The following is a 25,923-nucleotide window of genomic DNA, read 5'->3' as shown; positions in this document are numbered from 1 at the left end:
AAGGTAGCAAGGGAAGTTACTGCTACTACTATGTATATATTGTTATAGTAAATAAACTTTATTATTTTGTATCCTTAAAACTCGTGCTGGATTCTTCGGGGCCTTTACAAAACTGGTGACGAAGGTAAAAGTGAATAGCTGTCTACACTGCTGAAGCCACCTCCCTGGATTTTTGTTGGATACAGGTTGGAAGTTGTTTTCCATTATACCATGCCTCTGTACGGACGTTTGGATGTTTTTGATGCTGCGCTGGAAAGCTGGAACCAGTACACGCAACGGATGCGTTACTATTTCCGGGCAAACAATATCACTGAAAACGAGCGCCAGGTGGTCATATTGCTCACCGCCTGCGGGCCGCATACGTTTGGGGTGATTAGGAGCCTTACGTACCCAGCTGCGCCGGACACCAAAACGTTTGACGAACTTGTGAATATAGTGGGGCAACACTTTAACCCAACCCCGTCCACGATAGTCCAGCGTTACCGCTTTAATACCGCTGAGAGGACCCCTGGAGAATCCCTTGCCGATTTTTTTATCCAGGCTACGCGGGATTGCGGAATACTGTGACTATGGTGAGACCTTGTCAGAAATGTTACGCGACCGTTTGGTTTGCGGTATTAACAATGCGGCCACCCAGAGAAAGTTGTTAGCGGAGCCAACATTGACTTTTCAACAGGCAATACAAATTGTCTTGTCCCGAGAGAGCGCAGAGCGAGGAGTACAGGAGCTACAGGGAATGGAAGTGCATGCCTTGGGGCGAAACCCTTTCCGCCCAAAAACGTCCCCCCGCACTCCTGCGGTACCTTGGGCGAGGCAACGACCAGACCGACGCCAGTGGCCATCGGACATTCCTCCCCGAAGGGAGCCTTCTCCAGAGCCAATGGATGAGGAGCCATGTCCGTGTCAGACTTGTAGGCGCCGACCCCGTCGCGGACGGCGGTCCTGGGGACGCCAGAGGCGCCGTCGTTCCGACCGAAACTGGGACCAGCCCAGGGGCCGTAACTGGGACCAGCCCAGAGGCCATACCTTCCATGTGGATGAACCTGCGGCGACCACTCCTGAGGACATGGAGACGGAGGATGACTGCCTGCAGCTGCATTGTGTGGCAGCTCCCCGTGTGGCCCCCATTAAGGTGACAGTACGGGTCAATGGCCACCCGCTGGAGATGGAGTTGGATACTGGCGCAGCGGTCTCCGTGATCGCCCAGAGGACATTCGACTACATCAAGCAGGGTATACAGACCCTTACACTAACTGACTCACAGGCCAGGTTGGCCACCTACACGGGGGAACCACTGGACATTGCAGGAACTACAATGACCCCTGTTGTCTATGGACGCCAGGAGGGGCGTTTCCCACTTATCGTAGTGCGTGGCCATGGGCCCAGCCTGTTGGGTCGGGACTGGTTGCGCCATTTGCGGTTGCAATGGCAGCACATCCTCCAAACAGTTTCTGGAGGGTTGACTGAGGTGCTAGGACGATACCCAGAGGTATTCCAGCCTGGTCTGGGGAAAATAAAAGGGGCCGTAGCCCGTATCCAAGTTGAACCAGGAGCCACACCGCGCTATTTCCGGGCGCGCCCAGTGCCTTACGCTTTGCTCAAGAAGGTAGAAGGGGAGCTCACTCGTTTGGAGAGTTTGGGTATTATCAGGCCTGTCCGTTTTGCTGACTGGGCAGCACCAATTGTGCCAGTAATGAAGCCAGATGCCACAGTTCGCTTGTGTGGCGACTATAAACTTACAGTGAATACAGTTTCCCGACTCGACCGATACCCAATGCCTCGCATAGAGGATCTCTACGCGAAACTTGCAGGCGGACTCTCATTCACAAAATTAGATATGAGTCACGCCTACCTGCAGTTGGAGCTGGATCCTGCCTCCCGACCATATGTAACAATTAACACACACCGGAGCCTGTATGAATATACACGGTTGCCCTTTGGAGTATCCTCTGCCTGCGCAATTTTTCAACGTGTTATGGAGGGCATTTTGAGAGGTTTACCACGTGTGGCTGCCTACCTAGATGACGTGTTGATTACAGGGACGTCGGAGCAAGAGCATTTGGAAAATCTGGAGGCTGTCCTTAAACGCCTTTCGGAGGCTGGAGTCCGTTTACGTCACACAGTGCGTATTTCAGGCAAAAGAAGTAGTCTACCTAGGTTATCGGGTGGACCGCGAGGGTCTGCACCCCGTCGCAGAGAAGGTGCGTGCAATTCAACATGCCCCCACCCCGACTGACACTTCGCATCTTCGTTCTTTTCTCGGTCTCGTAAACTATTACGGGAAGTTCCTCCCCAATCTGGCAACTACGCTGGCCCCCTTACACCTGCTGCTAAAGAAAAATCACACCTGGGTTTGGGGTCAGCCGCAAGAAACCGCTTTCCGGCGGGTAAAGCAACAATTGTCGTCGTCTGGGTTACTAACCCACTATGATCCGGGAAAGCCTTTGCTCGTCACATGTGATGCATCCCCGTATGGTATTGGGGCTGTCCTGTCCCACAAGATGGAGAACGGGGCCGAGCGACCGATACCTTTCGCCTCCCGCACATTGACTGCAGCGGAGAAGAAGTACGCGCAGATCGAGAAGGAGGGCCTGGCAGTGGTTTTTGCGGTGAAACGCTTCCACCAGTATGTGTACGGCCGCCATTTCACTATCGTGACTGATCATAAGCCCCTGCTGGGACTCTTCAGAGAGGATAAGCCGATACCGCCCATTGCTTCTGCACGGATCCAGCGCTGGGCTTTGTTGCTTGCTGCATATGAGTATTCTCTGGAGCACAAACCAGGTACGCAGATAGCAAATGCCGACGCACTGAGCCGATTGCCTTTATCGACCGGCCCCATGTCGACCCCCACGACCGGTGAGGTGGTCGCAACCCTAAATTTTATGGACACCTTGCCTGTCACGGCATCACAGATCCGTGAGTGGACCCAGACGGAGCCAGTCCTGTCAAAGGTTCGGCACATAGTCCTGTATGGTGGGCAGCATAGACAGCTCCCAGGCGAGTTACGGGCATTTTCCTCCAAGCTGTCAGAGTTCAGCGTGGAAGACGGCATCCTCTTGTGGGGGACGCGTGTGGTTGTCCCGGAAAAAGGCCAGGAGCTGATATTATCAGACTTGCACAATGGGCATCCGGGCGTGACCAAGATGAAAATGTTGGCCCGGAGTTATGTCTGGTGGCCAGGCCTCGACACCGACATTGAGAAGGTGGCCCAAAACTGCTCCATTTTGCCAGGAGCATCAGAAGCTTCCGCCGGCCGCGCCCCTACATCACTGGGAATGGCCAGGGCGGCCTTGGGCACGCTTACATGCAGATTTCGCAGGCCCTTTTCAGGGATCCATGTTCCTCCTACTAATTGACGCCCAGTCCAAATGGCTGGAGGTGCATAAGATGCAGGGGACAACGTCCTGCGCAACAATTGAAAAAATGCGTTTATCATTTAGCACGCATGGCCTCCCCGAGGTGCTGGTCACGGATAATGGCACTCCATTCACGAGTGAGGAGTTTGCTAGGTTTACAAAGATGAACGGCATCCGCCATATCCGCACTGCCCCTTACCACCCGGCTTCAAATGGGTTGGCAGAGCGTGCAGTGCAAACATTCAAAAGAGGCCTAAAGAAGCAGTCTTCCGGATCAATGGACACGAGACTGGCTCGGTTTTTGTTTACGTACAGGACCACCCCCCCATACAGTGACTGGGGTAGCTCCCGCAGAACTCCTAATGGGCCGGAGACTTCGCACCCGCCTTAGTATGGTCTTCCCGGACATTGGCGCAAAAGTACGCCGCACACAAGAACGGCAGGGACCGGGATTGTCTCAGCATCGTCCGATTCGGCAGTTTGCACCCGGTGACCCAGTATTCGTGCGGAATTTTGCTGGTGGTGCCCAATGGGTTCCTGGGGTAATCTTTCGCCAAATGGGCCCTATATCGTACCAAGTGCAAGCCCAGGGTCGTCTCCAGCGAAAACATGTAGACCACGTCCGGTCCAGAAGATCATCCCCGCAAAAGATTCCCCGCCCCCGGAGCTCAGTTCAACAGCGGCAAAGACCAGAAACAAGGGAAGGTAGTCCTCCAAATCTTCCACTGGTGCCTCACTCAAAGCCTGCGCAGGTCATGACGGGACCGAATGGGGACAGAGACGCTGACATGACGGAGGCAGCAGACTCTGACTCCGAGATGGAGACACAGGATGAATCAGAGGGGGAATCCTCGGGTCCACAGGCCGTGGATGTACAACCGCGCCGTTCATCACGGAAGCGCCGGTCTCCGTCTCGTTGTACGCCGCCTGATCCAGCGCCGCGTGCAAATGGCGTCCGGCCTGCGGCCAAACGAGTTCGACGCCTTCCTTCGCCAGGGCCTACGGTGGATTCCTTGGACTTTGGGGGGGAGGGATGTTATAACCTGCCTACTGACGATTGGCTGGGGACTAATGATTATCCCACAATCCTATGGGAGTATGAACTTCCCCAATGAGGGGGGCGGAGAAACTCCTACTATAAATAAGCTGGCCAGTCCAGGAACCAGGAGGAAGGAGAAGGTAGCAAGGGAAGTTACTGCTACTACTATGTATATATTGTTATAGTAAATAAACTTTATTATTTTGTATCCTTAAAACTCGTGCTGGATTCTTCGGGGCCTTTACAAAAAAATCAAAACGTACTATTATATACATGACCTTCTTCAGGCATCAGAGCACATTGTCCAGTTATGCTCTCTCACCATGGGGCGTCACCCTTGAGGTTTTGTAAAGGGCACAGAGGATGGACACTAGGCTGATTCCTGGTCTGTAGAATCTTAGCTATCAAATAGATGGAAAGAATTGGGACATCACTTTAGAGGAGTATAGATTAAAGGCTGATTTGATCGAGAATTATAAAATAATTGAGGAAATAGATAATATTCCAGTTGACTTCCAATAAAATAGATTAGGGATGAGCAGGGGGGATGAGATTCAGTTGTTTCAAAGCTGGTCCAGGTTAGACATCAGGAGGTGACTTTTTTCCCCAGAGAACAGTGAACCTCTGGGATAGGCCTCTGGCTCATTCACTGGGCAATGATTTGCTCAATTTCTTTAAGCCACAATCTCCTCGACTAGTTTCAATTGCCATGGGGGAATCAGAGGAGAATCCCCAAAATTGTTTCATTTTTCGCTTTTGAGGTTTTGACTCTTCCAGAAGATCACATGGTTTTGGGTCGGGTGCAAGGTGTGAGGTACAGATATGGTGAAGTACAAGGTACCGCATGCATTGTGCAGGAGAGGGTGGATGGATCCTGAGGGCCACTTCCCTCTATCATTATCCACTGTTTGTATTAATACCGGGTCTCACTGGGAACTGATTTAACTGGTTAAATCCACCATCGGGTCAAGGCCTCTTGTTCCAGCATGTTGGAACACAGGCGTGCTTTGTGCCCTGGAGCTCCCTGTCCCAGGGTGGAACCCAGCATCCTTCCAGAGACCAGGGTCTGAGGGAAATGAGGACAAAGAACAATATAGCACAGGAACAGGACCTTCGGCCCTCCAAGCCTGTACTGGTCATGATACCAACATTGGCCAAACTCCTCGGCACTTCCTTGTGCCGTATCCCTCTATACCCATCCTATCCATGTCTTTTGATTGCTGTTAATGTATCTGCTTCCACAACCTCCCCTGGCAACGCGTTCCAGGCACTCATCACCCTCTGCGTAAAAAACGTGCCTCGCACACCTCCTCTAAACCTTGCCCCATGTACGTTAAACCTTGCCCCTTGAGAAGATAAGCATGAGGTGCAGGGAGGTACTTTCTGTAAAACAGCTGAAGGAGTGGAATTGGCGAAGAAGAGGGCATAGTGGTAATATCATTGAACACATAATCCAGAGGCCCAGGCTAATGCTTTGAGGATATGGGTTAAAATCACACCATAGCAGCTGGTGGATTGGTTTTATTCTCTTGCTAAAGTAAGACTGCCTGATGGGTTAGCGAGTATACTTCAAGTAAGGGTGAGTGGAATCTCTTGAGAAAATCTCTGTCCTGTTTACAGTGACTTGTGTGCCTGATTCCCCGAACTCTTTTTGCCAGGCTATCCAGTGACCAACTGGTCAGGAAAGCTCCATGTGCAACTCTTGTAAGTAAATCGCCTGCAGTTACCACTCCTGATCAAAATCCAATGATACTGACTGGAGGTGTCCCTATGTGGATCTCAGCTGATAACAAAATTGTGCTGGCCTGTGAGGTAGATGTGGTGGAATAGCTTTCAACATTTACCAAAAGTTGATACATGGAGAATAACCACTTGGGCAGGGGTACCAGAGGGGAACTGGCATACCATCAAACATGTGAAAATATAATTCTATGTAGTCAGCCCAGATATAGTATTTCCAACCAGTCCAAATGGACGGATCAGTCCCAGATGGACCAGTCTCAATGGATAGACTGATCCCAATGGATGTATCAATTCCAATCTATCCCAATATAAAATCCTACCAAACGAAGGCACCCTTTTATAACCAGCAAACACTCACCTCCACCAGGCAGTCTCCCACCAGGGCAACCAGCAACCGGTGCCCACGTCGCTCCTTCACCAGAGCGGCGTTCTCCGACCTGTACATGCAGGTGAAATCAAACATGGCCACGTCCGGCTCTCCACGGTGATTCTTGGCAAATTCCAGATCTGGAAGTTGGTACTTTGTGGAGAAACTGGCAGCCTCGTGAGCATAGCGTAGGAGAGATTCAGAATTGACATTCTGTGCAGACAATAAGGAATTTGCATCTTGCCTGTCCTGTCAAAGTGAGACAGATTATGGATTTTGCTTTAGAACCAGAATCATAAAATCCTTACAGTGCAGAAAGAGGCCATTCGGCCCATCGAGTCTGCACCGACCCTCCAAAAGAGCATCTTAGCCAGGTCCACTCCCCTACCCACCCCACCCTATTCCCATAACCTAAACAATACATTCCTAAGGGGCAATTTACTATGGCCAATCCATCTAACCTACACATCTTTGGGCTGTGGGAGGAAACTGGAAAACCAGGAGAAAACCCACGCAGACACGGGGAGAATGTGCAGACTCCACACAGACAATTATCTAAGGCTGGAATTGAACCTGGATCCCTGGCACTGTGAGGCAGCATTGCTAACCACTGTGCCACCATGCCATCCCAAATGGTATGATGTGGAAGGGTCCTTCCTGTCAGATAGCTTGACACCACTCCGTGTCAAGGCGTAGCCGTGAAGAAGAACCATTTGAGAGAGGTGCAGAGGTCTATTGTCTATTTATCAGGAAGAGGTAGCATCATCACAAGACAAATAGTCTCAGTCAGTAACACAAAAATGGGCAACAGCAGTTTGGCAAATTGAATTTGACAAGAATAATAGAGCAAGGTAAAAGACGGGCGGCTGATTTCCTATCACCCATTCTGGACTACTGCCCGAGAAGGCATTCACCCCCTTGTATCTCTCAGTGACCTATTCCCATTTTTTACAGTTTAATTGTTTATGGAGCCCTCCATAAAGAAGACAGACAAGAAAATAAATGGGCTTCACCTGATCAATGACGCCATACTTCAGCAGACTCTGTTTTCTTGCCGTCATCACAAAATAGTGAGTGTCATCCTTGTAGTAAACAATGTTTTCCAAGTCAATGCCTGATTGTCAAACACAAAATTAATGTGGGTCATTTAATAGAATCTCAGTGCACAGGGCACTTTTGAAATGGTCATATATTTTGATCTAAATACTGTTATGTTTTAAGAAGTCACTGTTGTTACATCGTTCTAGGTTGAGTACATTGATGCATGTCCATGCTCTCAGCTTTGAGGGTCCATGCACCCTCAATGGGAAAGTCTCACATGTTACACAGGCACTTCCCAGAGGGAAGTGGTTTTCTTATTAGCGACATTAGGCACAGCGAGGTGACAGTCGCGTCCCTCTCCTTCTCGGCTGGTGAATCTATCACTCCTGCAGATTACAGCAAAACTGGAATGGGCAGAGGGCACAATTTCATTTGTTTTTGTCATAAGACCCAAGCTCACATTCCCCATGTACCTGAAGGCCATGGGTAAAAACAGGTGCACCTGTTATTCTGCCCCTGCCTTCGGGTCTCTACAAGTGTTGTGATCTTCCAAAATATCATGAGTACAACGAATGGAAGGAATTTGCCAATGCACAGGTACCTTGGAAAGAGAGAGATTAATGGGTTAAGGTACTGGATAGTGATGGGTAGAGAGTAGAGAAGTGGATGTGGACGCTTGCAAGGAGGGTATGAAGGGGAAAGGGAGAGCTGTGGTTAGGATGAGGGAAGCTAATGATGCTTTGGGGGCAGGAGGGGCTGTTGTGGCTTCGACGAGGGTGCTGTGGGATTGAGGAGAGGCTGTTCTGGTTGAGGAAGGGCTGTTCGGCCAGCACTGTGGTGCAGTGGTTAACACTGCTGCTACCCAGCTTCAATCCCGGCCCTGGGTCACTGTCTATGTGGAGTTTGCACATTCTCCCAGCGTCTGCATGGGTTTCACCCCCACAATCCAAAGATGTGCAGGGTAGCTGGATTGGCCATGCTAAATTGCCCCTTAATCGGAAAAATTTGGGGGGAAAATGAGGCTATTCTGGTAGAGGAGGGGCTGTTCTGGTAGAGGAGGGGCTGTTCTGATTGGGAAAGAGATGTGTTGGAGATGGGGGATTTGAGTTGGGGCAGAGGGTGTTGGAGCTGGGTGAGGTGTGCTTGAACTAGAGGAGTGTTGGAGAGTTGAGAAGTGGCATTTTGTGGGGGAGGGATGGGTATTGAAGTGGAGGAGGGGTGGGCTTTGATGGATGTCTAGGTTGAGGTTGATGCTTCTTCAACCAAAGCCTCCTCTCCTCTCTCAAATATTTCATCCCTCAACCTTTTACATTCAAGTGAATAGATGGCCTAGTCTATGCAACTTGCTCTTTTAAATTTAAACCGTTTTAGCCCTGGTATGATTCCAGTGAATTAGGATTACTCCCGAATATCCAGAGCTGGAACCTCAACACAGTCAGCACGGCAGCTGTAAGAGAGAAACATGTTTAATTCCCAGTGCTGTCAGTGGTAAGTGAATCCTCTATTGGGGCACACGCTCCTGACCTGTGTCCTTGCGAAGCTGTTGGAAGAATTTCTGGTTGTAGAGATAAGCGACTCCACTAATTTCTTCAACTTTGGCTTCGGCGGTGCTGCGGTGGTTAATGAAATTGGCCGTGATCCCAATTGCCAGTTTTCCTCTCATTTCCTTCTTCTTGAATCCTGCAGGTTTCACACATGGAACTCACTGAGTTGATGATGTTTCAAGACAACCCGACTCCCATTAATGTAGTCCCATGTATGGAAATGTGAGGAGACTATAAATAGCAATGCTGATTACCCTTCAGTGGTCATAGTGCCACTCACTGAGGCATGAAACCCACTCAGACTAGGGTGGGCTCATGTTAGTCACGGCAGAATTCCTTTTGCGCAGTCAGAAGGCCGTCGGTTCAGGTTTCATGCCAGAGACGTGTGCACGAAGAAAACTAAGCTGACCCTCCAGTGCTGCACCGTTTGAGGCACTGGGTAGGATTCTCCGGCCTCCCAGTCGCGTGTTTCTCATTGGTGGGCAGATTGTCTGCTCCCACCGCTGTCAGTGGGAATTCCCATTCAAGCCACCCCACACCGTCGGGAAAGCCGCAGATGGGGATGCCCTGCTGGCGGGACCAGAGAATCCCACCACCAGCGTACGGCTGGAGAACTCCAGCCACTATCTTTTGGATCAACCAAGGCCTCATCTCTGTCCTCTGAAGTGGATATAGAAGATTCCACGGAACTATTCGAAGAAGGTATGCTGGCGCAGTGGTTAGCACTGCTGCCTCACAGTGCCATGTTCGAATCCGGCTCGGAGTCACTGTCTGTGTGGAGTTTGCACATTCTCCCTGTGTCTGCGTGGGTCTCACCCCCACAAACCATAGATGTGCAGGGTAGGTGGATTGGCCACACTAAATTGCCCCTTAATTGGGGGGGGGAAGATGAATTGGATACTCTAAAAAAAATTTTTTAACTATTCGAAGAAGGGACAGGGAGTTTTCCCCAGTGTCCTGGCCAAAATGAGTCTCAATCAACACTACTTAAAAAGAACATCTGTTTATTATCACATTGTTTGTGGGACCTTGTCCACACTTGGCCACTGCATCTTGTGCCTCAAGTGGTTACATTTCAAAAGTACTTCATTGACTGCAAAGTGCCTTGGGATATCCTACGGTCATGAAAGGCATTACATGGGGCAGCACGGTGGCACAGTTTAATTCATGGTGGTACAGTGGTTAGCACTGCAGCCTCACGGCGCTGAGGTCCCATGTTCGATCCTGGCTCTGGGTCACTGTCTGGGTGGAGTTTGCACATTCTCCCCGTGTTTGCGTGGGTTTCGGCCCCACAACCCAAAGATGTGCAGGGTAGGTGACACTAAATTGCCCCTTAATTGGAAAAATGAATTGGGTACTCTTAAAAAAAAATTTTTTAATGAAAGGCTTTACATCAATGCAAGTTCTTGCTTTTACATTTTCTGCCTATGTGGAGTTGGTAGACCTCAGCCAGGCAGAATTATTTGGTCACACTATGTCTTACCCAGGGTTCCGACAGTACATTAGGCCACTGGATGACAATAATATGGGCCAGGATTCGGCCATCCTGCGGTCAGGTTTTGACGCCAGCGTGAAAAGCGGCGCGAGCCACTCCGGTGTCAACGGGGCTCAAGTGGCATGTATTCACTTCTTCCTAGGGGGTTAGTACGGCGCCAGAGTGGTATCCGCAGTTCCAGCACCTGAAAGCCGTCGCGCCATGGCCGGCGCAAGTCCGCTCATGCGCGCCACGGCCCACGTGATTCCGCGCATGCGCGCCATGGCCGCCGCGAGTCTGCGCATGCGCGCCACAGCCGATGCGAGTCCACGCATGCACATGGGTTCCCGCCTCCGCGCCGACCTCCGGGCAATATGGCGGAGCCCTACAGGGGCCCGGCGCGCAGGAACATAGGCCCCCCACAGAACTAGCCAGCCCGCCGATTAGTAGGCCCCGATCATGGGCCAGGCCACCGTGGTGCCCCCCCCCCCCCGGGGTCGGGCCCCCCCCCCCCCCCTCCCCCCACCAGGACGGCCCCCGCAGCCAGAGCTCCGAGGTCCTGCCGGGTGGAACCATACGTAACCCATGCCGGCGGGACTCGGCCTGTCGAGGCCCGGGGAATCGCTGCGGGGGCTGCTTTCAACGGCCCCCGACCGGCGTGGCGGCAATCCTGCGGGTGCCCGGGAATCGGCGGGCTGGCGTGGGGCCAGCGTGGCGCGATTCTCGCACTCCCCGGCGATTCTCCGACGCGGGGTCGGAGAATCCCAGCCATGGTGTGCAGCATTTAAGGGCAGCATGGTGGCACAGTCATTAGCAATGCTGCCTCACAGCGCCAGGGACCCGGGTTCTAATCTGACCTTGGGTGACTGACCGTGTAGAGTTTGCACCTTCTCTGCGTGGGATTTCTCCGGGTGCTCCAGTTTCCTCCCACAATCCAAATATGTACTGGTTCGAGGGATTGACTGTGCTAAATTACCCCTTCGTGTCCAAATGGTTAGGTGGGATTATTGGACTAGGACGGGGGAGTGAGTCCAGGTAGGGAGCTCGTTCAGATGGTCAGTGCACACACAATGGGCCAAATGGCCTCCTTCTGCACTGTGGGGATCCCATGAAGGTAAAATAATTTGCTCATACTCACTCTCCGGTGTTATATACAGGAAGCATAGGCACTTGGGCAGTTTATAAGGGTTATCAGCACCTGTGGAACCTTAACTCCAATGAGCGGGAAGTGGCAGAAACAAGTAACATAAGAAGGGGCTAAGTATTAATCTTGCACCTTCTTGCCCACTCAATGGAAAAGTACCTAACTACAGTACCGCCATTGCTATCAGGCACTTTCCATTGAAAAACAGTCACAACTGCAGTGAACCTAGTCACTCAATGGTTTACAGTTGCACCTGGGCACATTACCACCCCCAAGTCCATTCTTCAATATGATTCACCTTTTTGTGCATTCTCTGTGCTTCTCTGTTCAAAACTCCTCTCCGTCACAATGAGAAATTAGCAAGCAGAATGCATTTATCACTGTGCATCACCTACATCCTCAAACTACCAACATTCTCAACCAATAGATCATTTGTATCTTATTTTGCAAGGTTGACCGAGTGTTATTTTCTCGTTTGTGGTGAGAGGGGTGGTTTGTGTGTCATTTCCTATCCAGCTGCCTTGTTAACGTCACACATCATTGTTCCAGTAGATTCACAGAGGACAACTGCAGTTCCGCTTGCTCCCCGCCCCCGTTTCTAAGATTTCCTGTGGTATTGCAGATGGTCAGATGATACACTACAAGGTGTCTGTTAAACCTGTTAAATGCACATCATATTAGTCTGCTAAAGAGCAGCTATTCGGCTTTGGGGATTAAAAAAAGCTAAGTACCTTATTAGCTCATTTGCTTTGAACAGTGTTACATTTACAACGGTTGCAAGATCCGCGATTTAGTTGATTACTGTTACCTAAACACAAAGAGTGGCAGGGTCATCTGGGACCTCAGGGGGTGATCGTCCCTGTCTTTTTGTAACCCCAGTCACCCCAGGGACAGGTAGGGCTCCCAGCTCAGGGTTACAAGCCGTGGCCAACGGCGGAACCACCACATTTTCAATGGTGATGGCGGAAGAGCTCGTACATCGAAGGACAGTGATGGCTAAAAGTGGAGGATCAGGAAGGGGAGTCGCCTTTCCTTTCAGCACACACAAGAGGAAGGCAACGGCAAACCACGTCACTTATTCTTTTCCCTAGTCGTATTGCTTGTTGCGATAGAAAATAGAGATTCTTCCAATCAATTTAAGCGGAAAGCCCAGGATCGTGGAGAAATGAGCAGAGGACCTGTCCTTGGGCAGATAATCCCCAAAAATGCAAATGCAGTTTTCAATCCCAGCTTTCCTTCTCTACTATAAATTACAGACTCCCATGAAGTTAGTGCCCTATTTTCTTTCATTATAATGATGATTACGTTTCAAAAGAATTTCATTGGCTGTAAAATGGGAACGGTGTTATAAAAATGTTCTTTTATTATATTCAAAGTGTGTTTGCTCAGCTAACTCTGCGATTACGGACAAACTGCCTCCTGTATCATAATCATTTCTTGGTCATTCTTCCTTTATATTTTCCTCATGATCTGGTACACAAAATGTTCTTGTTATATTTGAAGTGTATTTATCAGGTAATATGTACAAGATGTACTAGGTTATGTTAGGGCATCATTGTGATGTGTTTTATTACAAAGTAACAGATCCAATTACATCCTGACTCCTGTTCCGACACAATCTTACCTTCAGGGACGTACTGGCCTCCACCAGCAGAGACAAACACATCAAACTCATACTTGGACACTGGGTGACCAGCTGGGAGAAGATCAGCTCGCCATCCGATCCCTGTAAGACAGAGACAGAGAATTATACCTATCAATGTACAAAGAGCACACAGGGGCTGTGCCTCATACAAGACCCAGCACAGACAGGGGCTACAAGAGGTATACAGCAGTCAATGCACACAGATTATCTCCTGTGTATGGATAATTCCATTTTCACGCAAATGGGATTTCCCTAATGTATCAGTTATTCTATCATGTATGGATTATTACCTCATGTGGGGGAGGGGTATGGGCTTTTCTTCAAAGGTTAAGTTAAGGGGTTAAGTTATTCCCACCCGCAACCCCTTATGAACTTGCTCCATGGCCAATGGGTAGTCACCTTGGGTGGATTATACCCACCCCAGTGCCTCAACACAACCTTGCATCTCCTGAAGTGTAGCGTAAGCTCCCTGTGTGTGATACCAAGTCCGTACCTTTCTCCTTCTGATCCGTCGAAGGTTCTATGAATCCCTTGTATTCAACATTTACGTGGACTTCCACACCCAGGATGAGGGCCACCTTCAGCAGAATTAGCTGTAGTTGCCTGATGCCTATAGCGATAAGGATCAGAAAGTGGAATCAATCATTGTAAGATTTTCAATAATTCAGAAGATGAGTCGATAGCTTTAAATCTCCATAGAATGAATGCGGTACTTGAAGTTCTAAAAGAAGTCTAATAATAAGTTACAGAGAAAGTACATGTGCAGTGTGATAAATTCAGGAGCTTAGTTCTGTTAGGTTCATATTAAGGTTTCAAAACTACACAAGATTTTGCACATTCAGCGGTCTTGAAGGGCTCTCTATGAATGCAATACACACACACACAGACAGGCACACACATAGACATGCACACACACCATCATGAAGTCTCACTCATCCCCGACTCTCTGAACTTACTGATATGGTCGAGTGAACCAGAACAGAATTTTCCATAGAATTTCTTGGCTCCGAGAGCTCGCAGATCGTGTATCGTGAACGGCCATAGATGGAGAACATTGTTCCGTGAGAAACTCTCTCTCTTCTCCACAACAATGACTTTGGCGCCAAGAAATGCAAGCTCAATGGCAGTGCGTAGGCCACAGGGTCCAGCTCCTAGAACCAGAGACTGTAAGGACAACAATTCCAAGGTAAAAAATCCGAAAGATCAAAAGAATCACATATATCGCACATGGTCTATTACTGCTGCCTCACGCCGCCGAGGACCCGGATTCGAACCTGGCCCCGGGTCACTGTCCGTGTGGAGTTTGCACATTCTCTTCGTGTCTGCTTGGGTCTCACCCCCACAACCCAACAAGATGTGCGGGGTAGGTGAATTGGCCACGCTAAATTGCCCCTTAATTAGAAAAAAAAAATTGGGTACTTTAAATTTAAAAAAAAGCCCTGGTAACATTAGGGAAAACTCAACAATCCTCAGTCAATGGGAACATAGGTCAAGGATTCAACTGTACGGTGTGGTAATTCCATCTCTGATCTGAGCCCCCGTACCTTCAAGTGGCCGAGTAATCCATTCAATGGATTTCATTTACGGTGGGCGGGAATAGCGGCGGGGTGGAGAATCGAATGGGGGTGTCCCAAAATGGCTTTCACGCTGGCAGAACTGTCCCACTCGATTGTCCCCATCACTGCACCAGCAATGTAACTGGGTTCCCGTCACTTGAATACATCTAAATATACTTTGCAGACATCCCCACTTTATCACTCCCCACATAGGGACCCCACCCTGGCATTGTGGCATCATGGCGCCAGGTTTTGATAAATGAGGAGTCTGTGAACAAAACTTGCTGGGGGCATGCAAGTGAGTACAGCCACTTGGGGAGGAGGTGAAGAGGGCCATGCCCAGGCTGCCTGGATGGTGCCAGGTTCTATACCCAGACAGTGCCAGGGGGCATTGCCAGAGAGCATTGCTGGGGGTGGGCTTCTTTTGAGGTGCTTCAGGGTGGTGGTGGTGGGGGGGTTCCGTGTCCATGGGGTCTTCCCTTTGCTTTTCCTGCCGGAGCCAACTCTTTTGAAATAAAAAATCCAAAAACCTTGCCCACTGTGTCAAATTACTATAAAGTGTACAAAACAGACTTTAACAGCTCACGATGGAGAATGTCACAGAAACAAATTGTCAAACTACAAAAAAATTATTACTATTAATATTTTATTACTGTAAATACAATTTATGTGAGAACTTGAAAAGTTTTTTATTTATTCAAAGAGGTGGATACCACTGACTGGGCCAGCATTTATTACCCATCCCTAATTGAACGGAGTGTAGTAATCTTGGTGGGTCATTTCAGAATCAACCACATTGCTGTGAATCTGGTCAGGTAATGAAGATCTGGTCAGGTAATGAAGATCTGGTCAGGTAATGAAGATCAGTCAGGTAATGAAGATCTGGTCAGGTAATGAAGATCTGGTCAGGTAATGAAGATCAGTCAGGTAATGAAGATCTGGTCAGGTAATGAATGTAATGATTTAATTCCCTAAACAGGTGGGTTTTTACAACAATGTCGTTATTGTGTCGTCATTAGATTCTTAGGGTGGGATTCTCTAATCCCGCGGCAGAGCGTCCACGCCATCGTAAATGCTTTCGCGTTTTACGACGGCGTGAACGGGCCGAGCCAAGGACTAATTCTGGCCCCTACAGGGGGCCAGCATGGCACTGCATCAGTTCACGCCGCTCCAGCTGCCGATCCCGGTGTGAACTGGGCACCGCGGGATCCGCGCATACGCAGTGGCCTCCTTCAACGCGCCGGCCCCGACGCAGCATGGCGCAGGGCTACAGGGGACGGCGCGTAGGAAAGGAGGCCCCCAGGCAGAGAGGCCAGCCTGCCGATCGATGGGCCCAATCGCAAGCCAGGCCACATCGGAGGCCCCCCCCCGGGGACGGACGGACCTCCTCTCCCCTCCCTTCCCTTCCCCCCCCTCCCCCACCTTCCCCCCCCCCCCCCTCACAGGCCGCCCCCGGACCCTCCAATGCCGAGTTCCCGCCGGCTGAGAGCAGGTGTGGATGGCGCCGGCGGGACTCGCCGTTTTTACGATGGCCACTCAGCCTATCCCAGGCCGGGAATCGGCGGGCCGGCCGCATAGAGCAGCCCCCGACCGGCACCGTGCCAACCACGCCGGCGCCAATGGCGCTCTGCGGAGAATCGGGTGCCGGCTTCGGGATGGCGTGGCGTGATTCGCGCCGGTCGCGGGGATTCTCCGGCCTGCCCCCAGGCTGAGAGAATCCTGCCCCTAATTCCAGATTTTAATTACCCTGAGTCTCTGGATTAATTTGTCAGAACTTCTGACAAAGAGCCAAAGGACTCGAAACGTAACTCTCCTTATCTCCTAATAGATGCTGGCAGACCAGCTTCTTCTGTTCTTGTTTCAGATTTCAGCATCTGCAGCGTTTTGCATGATTTGGGTTACGTGTCAATACCGGGACCCCACCACCTCCCTCAGACCGACTAAAGAAAGGGAGAGTGCTCCTTTCAGACTCTCTGGGCAGTTGGTCAAGCACCGTTGAGATTTTTGAGTCCAGGCTGCAGTCAAAGCTAATTCTGACTTCTATACTCATTACAATTCAGAAGGAAGGGAGCCTGCTGATGATAATTAAATAGGATCAGGAAGAGAGAAATGGATCTCTCAGGATAAGTTATCAAACTGAAGAGGGAACTCTGCTTGTCCTTGCAGTGTCCAGCAGTGAACTGTTCATGTTGCAGTTGCTGTGTGAGACCCACTGGACATGAAAATGTTTGCTGCATCAATAAAAGTCACAAATAAGAGAGCAGCAATTGGGAATGGAGGCAGTAAGGGTGGGTGAAGACCACAGACAGGCGGCAGAGCAGAGAGAAGAGAAGCACTCAAAGTGGAAGGGATTTGTAAGTAGCAGGACTGTGAAGAAAAGAGGACAGACGTAACAAAGCAAGGGGAGAACTGGAGGACAGCTGCATGTGAGGGGCTCTTGAGAAGCAGGGGAGAAATCAATTATCAATTTACAAAAGAACAAAATTAAAATTTAATGAGATAAAATTGGAAAAGGGAAAACTAACTACAAAAGGAGGAATGATAGTTTCTTGAGAAACTGTCACTAATTCAGAGGCCATAATTGCAATTTGACAATCGCAGACAAATTGAATCCCCTGGAACTGTAGCAACAGTCTGCACCTTGGGTCGAGAGGAACTTCAAGCAAAACCTAGTGATGGGCAGCACAGTATGACAGTGGTTAGCACTGTTGCTTCACAGCGCTAGGATTCCGGGTTTGATTCCCGCTTGGGTCACTGTCTGTCCGGAGTCTGCACCTTCTTCCCGTGTCTGCGTGGGTTTCCTCCGGGTGCTCCGGTTTCCTCCCACATTCCCAAAAGGCGTGTTTGTTAGGTAATTTGGACATTCTGAAATCTCCCTCAGTGTACCCGAACAGGCGCCAGAGTGTGGCGACTAGGGGCTTTTCTCAGTAACGTCATTGCAGTGTTAATGTAAGCCGACTTGTGACAGTAATAAAGATTATTATTATGGTGATTTATTTAAATTCAAAGGCTGAGTCCGTGACTTGGCAGAATGATTGCAATCTGTCCAAACATGAATTTGGCTATCCGCGCTTTACACAAAGGATGACACTTGCCTTTGTACCAGCACAAGCCTTGCCTTGTTCATAATCTTTCTGTGACGCTCGTTTGTCGAGCTTAACCCATAGGGCTTTCGCTTTCCAATAGTTAAGGCTGCCTTTCAGCTTGTGGTAGAAACTACGATAGTCACCAGGATCCAGGTGGGAGAGGTGGCAGAGCTCGCGGAACACGCTCAGAGTCTCTTGGCACGTCTTTCCTTGCAGGAACTTGTCAAAGAGACTGTGGGCCTCATTGGCCATCGTGGTAAGTGTTATCACTCTTGGCTGTCTGACAGGGTCCTCAGTGTTCTTCCAGGCTGTACATCTGAGAGCTGAAATACAGTAGAGTGAAACATTACTCACATTCCCTGCCAACATCCTGCTTCAGGCTGTTCATCACGCAATCCATGACTAACTCTTTCCACATTACACAAGGAAATGCTGCACAATTGAAGATCTTTATTGTCCTTCCGCTCCAGATGGGACATTTTTCCATGATACTCTTGTACCTCGCCCGAGTGCCCATTTATCCCTGGCTCTAGTCAGCGAATATCATCAGGTTATTTAAATATAGAAGCATCACAAACTAGCCCAATTCTGTCCTTAAATGTTCTTGCTATCCAGCAGGAGTCAGGAGTGATCAGGAATAGGAACACTGGCTGAACTTAGATCTTCCAAAGTCTGGTCATGCTCTAAAGGCCTGATGTCACCCTAATGGAGATGAGTTAATTCAAACCCAACGATTTCCCACTCTGCAGGAACTTCCTTCCCCAGTTCACCGTATAACAATCCCTAAGACATTACTGACAGATAAAAAAGATTGCTCCTATCTGTTTAGGTTGCAGAGGTGAATAAAGAATGCCGCTCATTTATTTGGATGTTTTTTATTTATTTTATTTTTTATAAACTTAGAGTACCCAATAGTTTTTTTTTCAATTAAGGGGCAATTTAGTGTGCCCAATCCACGTACCCTGCACATCTTTGGGTTGTGGGGGTGAAACCCACGCAGACAGGCGGGGAATGTGCAAACTCCACACAGACAGTGACCCAGGGTTGGATATTTTTTACGACTGTTGGATGTTTCCAAGTTCGTTAAAGCAAATGAGGTGTTTTTTTGAAACGCAAGTACTGTTGTAATGTAAGAAATAGAGCAAACAATTTGGCACAGCAAGCTCCCGAACAGCAATGATTTTTGTGATGTTTATTGAGGGGTAAATATTGGCCGGGGGACCAGGGATGACTGATACCCAGGGGGAGAGATGGTTGTGCAGTGGTAATGTCAGTGGACTAGCAATCCAGAGGCCCAGGCCTATACTCTGGGACCATGAGTTCAAATCCCACCATGGTAGCTGGTGGCATTTTAAATTAAATTAATAACTCTGGAATATAAAACTAGGCTCTGTAATGGTGGCCATGAAACTAACATAAATACCTATTTGGTTCACAAAAGGGAAGGAACTCTGTCACCCTTACCGGATTTGGCAAGCAAGGTAGTTGCTCTCTGACATGGGCCCAGAAAGCCACCAGTTCAGGGACAATTAGGGATGAGCAACAAAATCTGACCGTACCATTCCCTTCTTCCTTGCAGGCAATGCATTTGTGTTTCCAAGGAATGCAGCAATAGGGAGAGATCTGAATGATAATATGCACAAGTCGCTAATCTTTGAAGGGGGCAGGACGGGGTACAAAGCTGTTAGAAATAATTAGCATGATCTACCGGCCACGCCCCGCCCAACTGGGAGCGCGGGCATGGCCATTAGATGCCGGGTAAGGCCTCCCGCGGGATTCCCGGCAGCCACCACCTTCATACGATCTTCCCATGTCCAGAATCCCGCCCACACTAGGTGGGACCAAGTCAGTTGCGTTTAAATCGGTTTTAAACCAACTTAAGCATACTCACCTGGGATCAAACAGCCTCCCTGCCTCTCCAGGGAGTCTGTAGCCAGGTGCCATTCAGTACTGACCCACACAAACGTGGACCAGAAGAACGGTACTTGGGCGGGTCTCTTGGGCCATTGGAGGCCCCTGGGTGGCCAGTGATAGTGCAGGGTGGCCCCCTTGGCCCTCCCCCTGGAACATGGGCATCTTGGCACTGCCCAGCTGGCACCTTGGCACTGGCATCCTGGCACTGTCAAGGTGCCCAGATGGTACCGCAAAGCCAGCAGGAGCACTCCCAGGGTGATAGTGCCAGGTTTCCTAGGTGTTGAGGTGGCACTGCCAAGGGTCAGCGCCTACAGGGGGCCATATCCATGAAAGGAGGGTACAGGGGCCTCTTGAAAGTGGGGAGATGAAGGGTGGAGGTTCTGGATGGGAGGGGTCCAAATGGGTGCATGGGAAGACCTTAAAAGGGGGGCACTCAGTAACCCCATAGCGGGGCGTCCTCACCTGGTGTGGGGGGGGGGAATACTGCCCATATGTATGAGGGGTGACATTGCCCATGGGTTGGGGGAGTGTCAAGCTTTCCATTAGATCACGCCCAGTATATGTGATTCCTGGATTTATCAACAGAGGGCTGGATAGGTACACAAGTATCTGATGGTAAATCTTCATAAAACATTTGTTCGGCTTCAGCTAGGGCATTGTGGAACTTTAGGAAAGATGTCAAGGCCTCGGCGAGGTTGTGGAGATTTATTAGAATGGTAAGCAGGTTTGAGGGACTTCAGTTATGCAAAGTGATTAGGAAAGCTGGGATTGTTCTCCTTAGAGCAGAGAACGTTAAGTGAACAGGTGTTCACAGGCATGAGGGGTTTTGATGGAGTAGTTTAAAGTCAGTAACCAGAGGACACAATTTTAAGATAATTCTCAAAAAAGATAAGGTGAAGATTAGGATGATTCGTTTTAAGTGGTCAGTTGGTACGGTCTGATAGGATTGCCTGAAAGGGTGGTAATGGAAGCAGATTCAAGAGTAATTTTCAGAAGGAAATTGGATCCTGAAAGAAGCCATTCGGCCCATCCGAGTCTGCACCGACCCTTGGAAAGAGCACCCTACAGATGCCCACACCTCCACCCTATCCCCGTAAACCACCCCACCCCTCCTTTGTGGAGAGTAAGGGTTATGGGGAAAACAGCAGGGGAACGGGACTAATAAAATAGTGCTTTCAAAATGCCAACAGGGCCATGATGGGCCAAAAGTCCTCCTTCTGTCCTATATCATTCTATTAATGTTGATTGGAATATTACGGAATGTTTGATCAAGTGACAACTTACAGTTGCCCAAGTTTGCATAGAAGATAAGGCTCCCTGTAATTTTAATGAGCAGCCTTTCAATGTCCCGATCTGAACACTTTGCATAATGGTGTATTGCACAGCTCTATTTGTGCAGTTGGAGCTGAGAGGTGTTTGAAAACAATGTGGGAATAAAAGATTTATCATTTGGCTATGGATTCGGAGGCCAAACGTTACATCCTTTGCAAATAAAAAAGTCAAGGCTATGGTTATAAATAAAGTTCTGTCGACGTCTGGATGGTGTTCATTCTACCTGTTGAGTTCTAGAAGAGCCTTCAAAAAATAAATTTTAGTAGGGTTGCCAACTGTGACTATCATAGAATCATAGAATTTACAGTGCAGAGGAAGGCCATTCGGCCCATTGAGTCTGCACCAGCCCTTGGAAAGAGCACCCTACAGAAGCCCACACCTCCACCCTATCCCCGTAACCGCACCCCTTTGTGGACACTAAGGGGCAATTTATCATGCCCAATCCACCTAATCTGCACACCTTTGGAGTGTGGGAGGAAACCGGAGCACCCGGAGAAAACCCACGCAGACATGGGGAGAACATGCAGACTCTGCACAGACAGTGACCCAAGCCGGGAATCGAACCTGGGACCCTGGAGCTGTGAAGCAACTGTGCTAACCACTGTGCTGCCGTGTTGCCCACGGTAAATGTATTCCTGGAGGTTTCATCGCATTATTTTCCCTCACATTTGGGCCATCAGTCAGCCAATACACCCCTTGCCATCCTACACCAATTAGAAAGCAAAAAAGACTCCCTTATCTAATTGGATGATGCTTGGCAGTCAGACAAAAGCCTTTTTTCTCCCATTTTTATTATTTTTATATCTGGTAAAGAGGAATGTTCAAAGGAAATGATAAAGGAAGAATCATTTTTTAATGTCCACATGATTTGTCTCCAGATTGCACACAGCAGTGTCCTGGTGATTGATCTTCAACTCCTCGAGATTCCAGCACGGTAGCACAGTGGTTAGCACTGTTGCTTCATAGCTCCAGAGTCCCAGGTTCGATTCCCGGCTTGGGTCACTGTCCGTACGGAGTCTGTACATTCTCCGTGTATCTGCGTGTGTTTCCTCCGGGTGCTCCGGTTTCCCCCCACAAGTTCTGAAAGACATGCTGTTAGGTAATTTGAACACGCTGAATTCTCCCTCTGTGTAGCCGAACAGGCGCCGGAGTGTGACGACTAGGGGCTTTTCAAAGTAACTTCATTGCAGTGTCAATGTAAGCTTACTTGTGACAATAAAAGATTATCATTTTGGTTTTTAAATTTTTTTTATAGTACCCAATTCATTTTTTTTCCAAATTAAGGGGCAATTTAGTGTGGCCAATCCTCCTAACCTGCACATCTTTTGGGTTGTGGGGGCGAAACCCACGCAGACACGGGGAGAATGTGCAAACTCCACACGGACAGTGACCCAGAGCCGGGATCGAACCTGGGACCACTGCATCACCGTGCTGCCCCTAGGATCAATGTTTATACCACTGAAGGCAGTCGGTTGTAACAAATGCCTGCTGTTATTCCAAATTGTCTCCTTGGGTGTGTCACCATGAATATAGTCAGTATGCTAATTCCAGAACTTCCAAACAGTAACATGCAGGGAAAGAAAGAAGGTTTAATCATTGATGTTACAAATCTCAAAACATGGGGCTGGATTCTCCGTTTCACGCCGTCGTGAAAACTGTGGGCCGTGATTTTCCGAGCCCCCACGCCGCATTCTCGATCGGCGCGGGGGCGGAGAACGGGGTGTCGGACTCCGGCGACCAGAGAATCGCAGGCAGTCTCGCGCGCGTGACCGACCCTGCGCCGGTCGGGGGCCATTGAAAGAGGCCCCCCCCACGGCCATTCTCCGCGGTCGACCGGCCGTGTTTCCGCCGGCGTGGTCCCGGATGATTTCATCCGGCGGGAGCTCGGCGTCACGGCTGCGGTTGCCGTCCTTGTGGGGGGGGGGGGCGCGCAGGGGGAATCAGACTCCGGGGGGGGTGGGGGAGGGCCTCTACGATGGCCAGGCCTGCGATCGGGTCTACCGATCGGCGGGTGGACGCGATCCGGGGTGGGCCTGTCTTCTTCCGCACCGGCCCATTGTGTGGCTCCGCCATGTTACGCGGGGGCCGGCGTGAAAACGGCCGCCGCGCACATGAGCGGACCCGCGACCATAAGTGCAGGGCCCCATATCGGCAGCAGGAGCTGCGGGGCGCACGCCGGGGACTTTTTGAAAAAAGTCTGAAGTGATACGTGCCCCATTTTTGGAGAATCCCGGCCGCGGTCTTTTATGGCAGGAAAACCGGCGTATAAAGTGCACCGATTCCCAATTTTGCATGGGGCTACCAGGGAGCGTTGTAGAGCTTGGAGCTCTAGCTGCCGATACGGATTGGATTGGATTGGATTTGTTTATTGTCGCGTGTACAGAGGTACAGTGAAAAGTATTTTTCTGTGAGCAGCTCAACAGATCATTAAGTACATGAGAAGAAAAGGGAATAAAAGAAAATACATAATAGGGCAACACAACATATTCAATGGAACTACATAAGCACTGGCATCGGATGAAGCATACAGGGTATAGTGTTAATGAAATCAGTCCATAAGAGGGTCATTTAGGAGTCTAGTGACAGTGGGGAAGAAGCTGTTTTTGAGTCTGTTCGTGCGTGTTCTCAGACTTCTGTATCTCCTGCCCGATGGGAGAAGTTGGAAAAGTGAGTAAGCCAGGTGGGAGGGATCTTTGATTATGCTGCCCGCTTTCCCCAGGCAGCGGGAGGTGTAGATGGAGTCAATGGACGGGAGGCAGGTTCGTGTGATGGACTGGGCGGTGTTCACGACTCTCTGAAGTTTCTTGCGTTCCTGGGCCGAGCAGTTGCCATACCAGGCTGTGATGCAGCCTGATAGGATGCTTTCTATGGTGCATCTGTGAAAGTTGGTATGAGTCAATGTGGACATGCCAAATTTCCTTCGTTTCCTGAGGAAGTATAGGCGCTGTTGTGCTTTCTTGGTGGTAGCGTCGACGTGGATGGACCAGGACAGATTGTTGGAGATGTGCACCCCTAGGAATTTGAAACTGCTAACCGTTTCCACCTCAGCCCCATTGATGCGGACAGGGGTGTGTACAGTACTTTGCTTCCTGAAGTCAATTACCAGCTCTTTAGTTTTGCTGGCATTGAGGGAGAGATTGTTGTCGCTACACCACTCCACTAGGTTCTCTATCTCCCTCCTGTATTCGGACTCATCGTTGTTCGAGATCCGGCCCACTATGGTCGTATCGTCAGCAAACTTGTAGATGGAGTTGGAACCAAGTTTTGCCACGCAGTCGTGTGTGTACAGGGAGTAGAGTAGGGGGCTAAGTATGCAGCCTTGCGGTGCGCCGGTGTTGAGGACTATTGTGGAGGAAGTGTTGTTGTTCATTCTTACTGATTGTGGTCTGTTGGTCAGAAAATAGAGGATCCAGTTGCAGAGTGGGGAGCCAAGTCCTAGGTTCTGGAGCTTTGATATGAGCTTGGCTGGGATTATGGTGTTGAAGGCGGAGCTGTCGTCAATAAATAGGAGTCTAATGTAGGAGTCCTTGTTTTCAAGATGTTCTCGGGATGAGTTTAGGGCCAGGGAAATGGTGTCTGATGTGGACCAGTTGCAGCGGTATGCGAATTGCAGTGGATCAAGGCGTTCTGGGAGTATGGAGGTGATGCGCTTCATGATCAAACTCCCGAAGCACTTCATTACGACTGAAGTCAGGGCCACTGGTCGGTAGTCATTGAGGCACGTTGCCTGGTTCTTCTTTGGTACCGGTATGATGGTGGTCTTCTTGAAGCAGGTGGGGACCTCGGAGTGGAGTAGGGACAGGTTAAAGATGTCCGTGAATACCTCTGCCAGCTGGGGGCATACGGCCCCCATCACTTCGAGCGGCAGCGCCGTGCTCCATGGCGTAGTCAGCCCGCGGACCTGGACTCGCACGCCACGGAACGCCCGCCCACATTGCCCCCAGCCCCAAATGAAGCACCCCCCTGCCCGCCGATCGGCCTCCACCCGACTGTGGCGGTCCCGGGCTGAGTCCGCAGCCACCACGCGAGGATCCCAGATGGTGTGAGCACACATAAGCCACGCCGTCGGCATTTCGGCCGGTCGGCAACGGAGCATCGCGGGCCAGGCCTCAGGCAATGGCCTGAGGCAGTGGATACTCGGTGCGGTGTACCCCTCGAGTACACTGATTTTCGGAGGGCGGATAATTGAAAAACCGGCACCGCTCCCTATTTCGGCACCAAAACGGATTCTTCACCCCGTCGCCGAAAGCAATTTTGCCATCGGGAAGCAGAGAATCCAGCCCATGATATCCTGATTTCATATCTTTCATTTGTGACACAGTGGTTAGCACTGATGCCTCATGGCACCAGGGGCCCGTGTTCAATCCCAGCTTTGGGTAACTCTGTGTGGAGTTTACACATTCTCCCAGTGTCAGCATGGATTTCCTCTGGGTGTTCCGGTTTCCTCCCGCAGTGGATCAGCCATGCAAAATTGCCCCTTAGTTTTCAAAGATGTGCAGGGTAGGTGGGGTTACGAGGACTGGGCAGGGGGGTGGTGTGGGCCTAGCTTAGGTTCTTTTAGAGGGACAGTGCAGACACGATGGGCCGAAGGACCTCCTTCTGCAAAGTAGGAACTTTATGGTCTATTTTTTTTCCCCGCACGGACAGTAACCTGGGGCCGGGATTGAACCCGGGTCTGC

General features: G+C 50.0%; 1 protein-coding gene across 5 annotated transcripts in view; it reads right to left on the bottom strand.

Moving 5' to 3' along the window:
- Positions 1-25,923, bottom strand: part of LOC140393935 (F-actin-monooxygenase mical1-like) — a 284,293-nt gene that overhangs the window by 163,970 nt on the left and 94,400 nt on the right. For all 5 annotated transcript variants that reach the window (XM_072480591.1, XM_072480590.1, XM_072480588.1 and 2 more), the window contains 7 exons: positions 18,008-18,321; positions 14,313-14,520; positions 13,850-13,966; positions 13,336-13,437; positions 9,074-9,229; positions 7,522-7,622; positions 6,500-6,757 (listed from right to left, as the gene is read on the bottom strand). In XM_072480591.1, the coding sequence (XP_072336692.1) occupies positions 6,500-6,757; positions 7,522-7,622; positions 9,074-9,229; positions 13,336-13,437; positions 13,850-13,966; positions 14,313-14,520; positions 18,008-18,250 (1,185 nt within the window). In that variant the 5' untranslated portion in view covers positions 18,251-18,321. The remainder of the gene's footprint in view (positions 1-6,499; positions 6,758-7,521; positions 7,623-9,073; positions 9,230-13,335; positions 13,438-13,849; positions 13,967-14,312; positions 14,521-18,007; positions 18,322-25,923) is intronic.

Source organism: Scyliorhinus torazame, chromosome 17, assembly GCF_047496885.1.
Source record: "Scyliorhinus torazame isolate Kashiwa2021f chromosome 17, sScyTor2.1, whole genome shotgun sequence".
Classification (NCBI taxonomy): domain Eukaryota; kingdom Metazoa; phylum Chordata; class Chondrichthyes; order Carcharhiniformes; family Scyliorhinidae; genus Scyliorhinus; species Scyliorhinus torazame.
The sequence above is the reverse complement of the archived record's forward strand: the minus strand, read 5'-3'. Positions and strand labels throughout refer to the sequence as shown.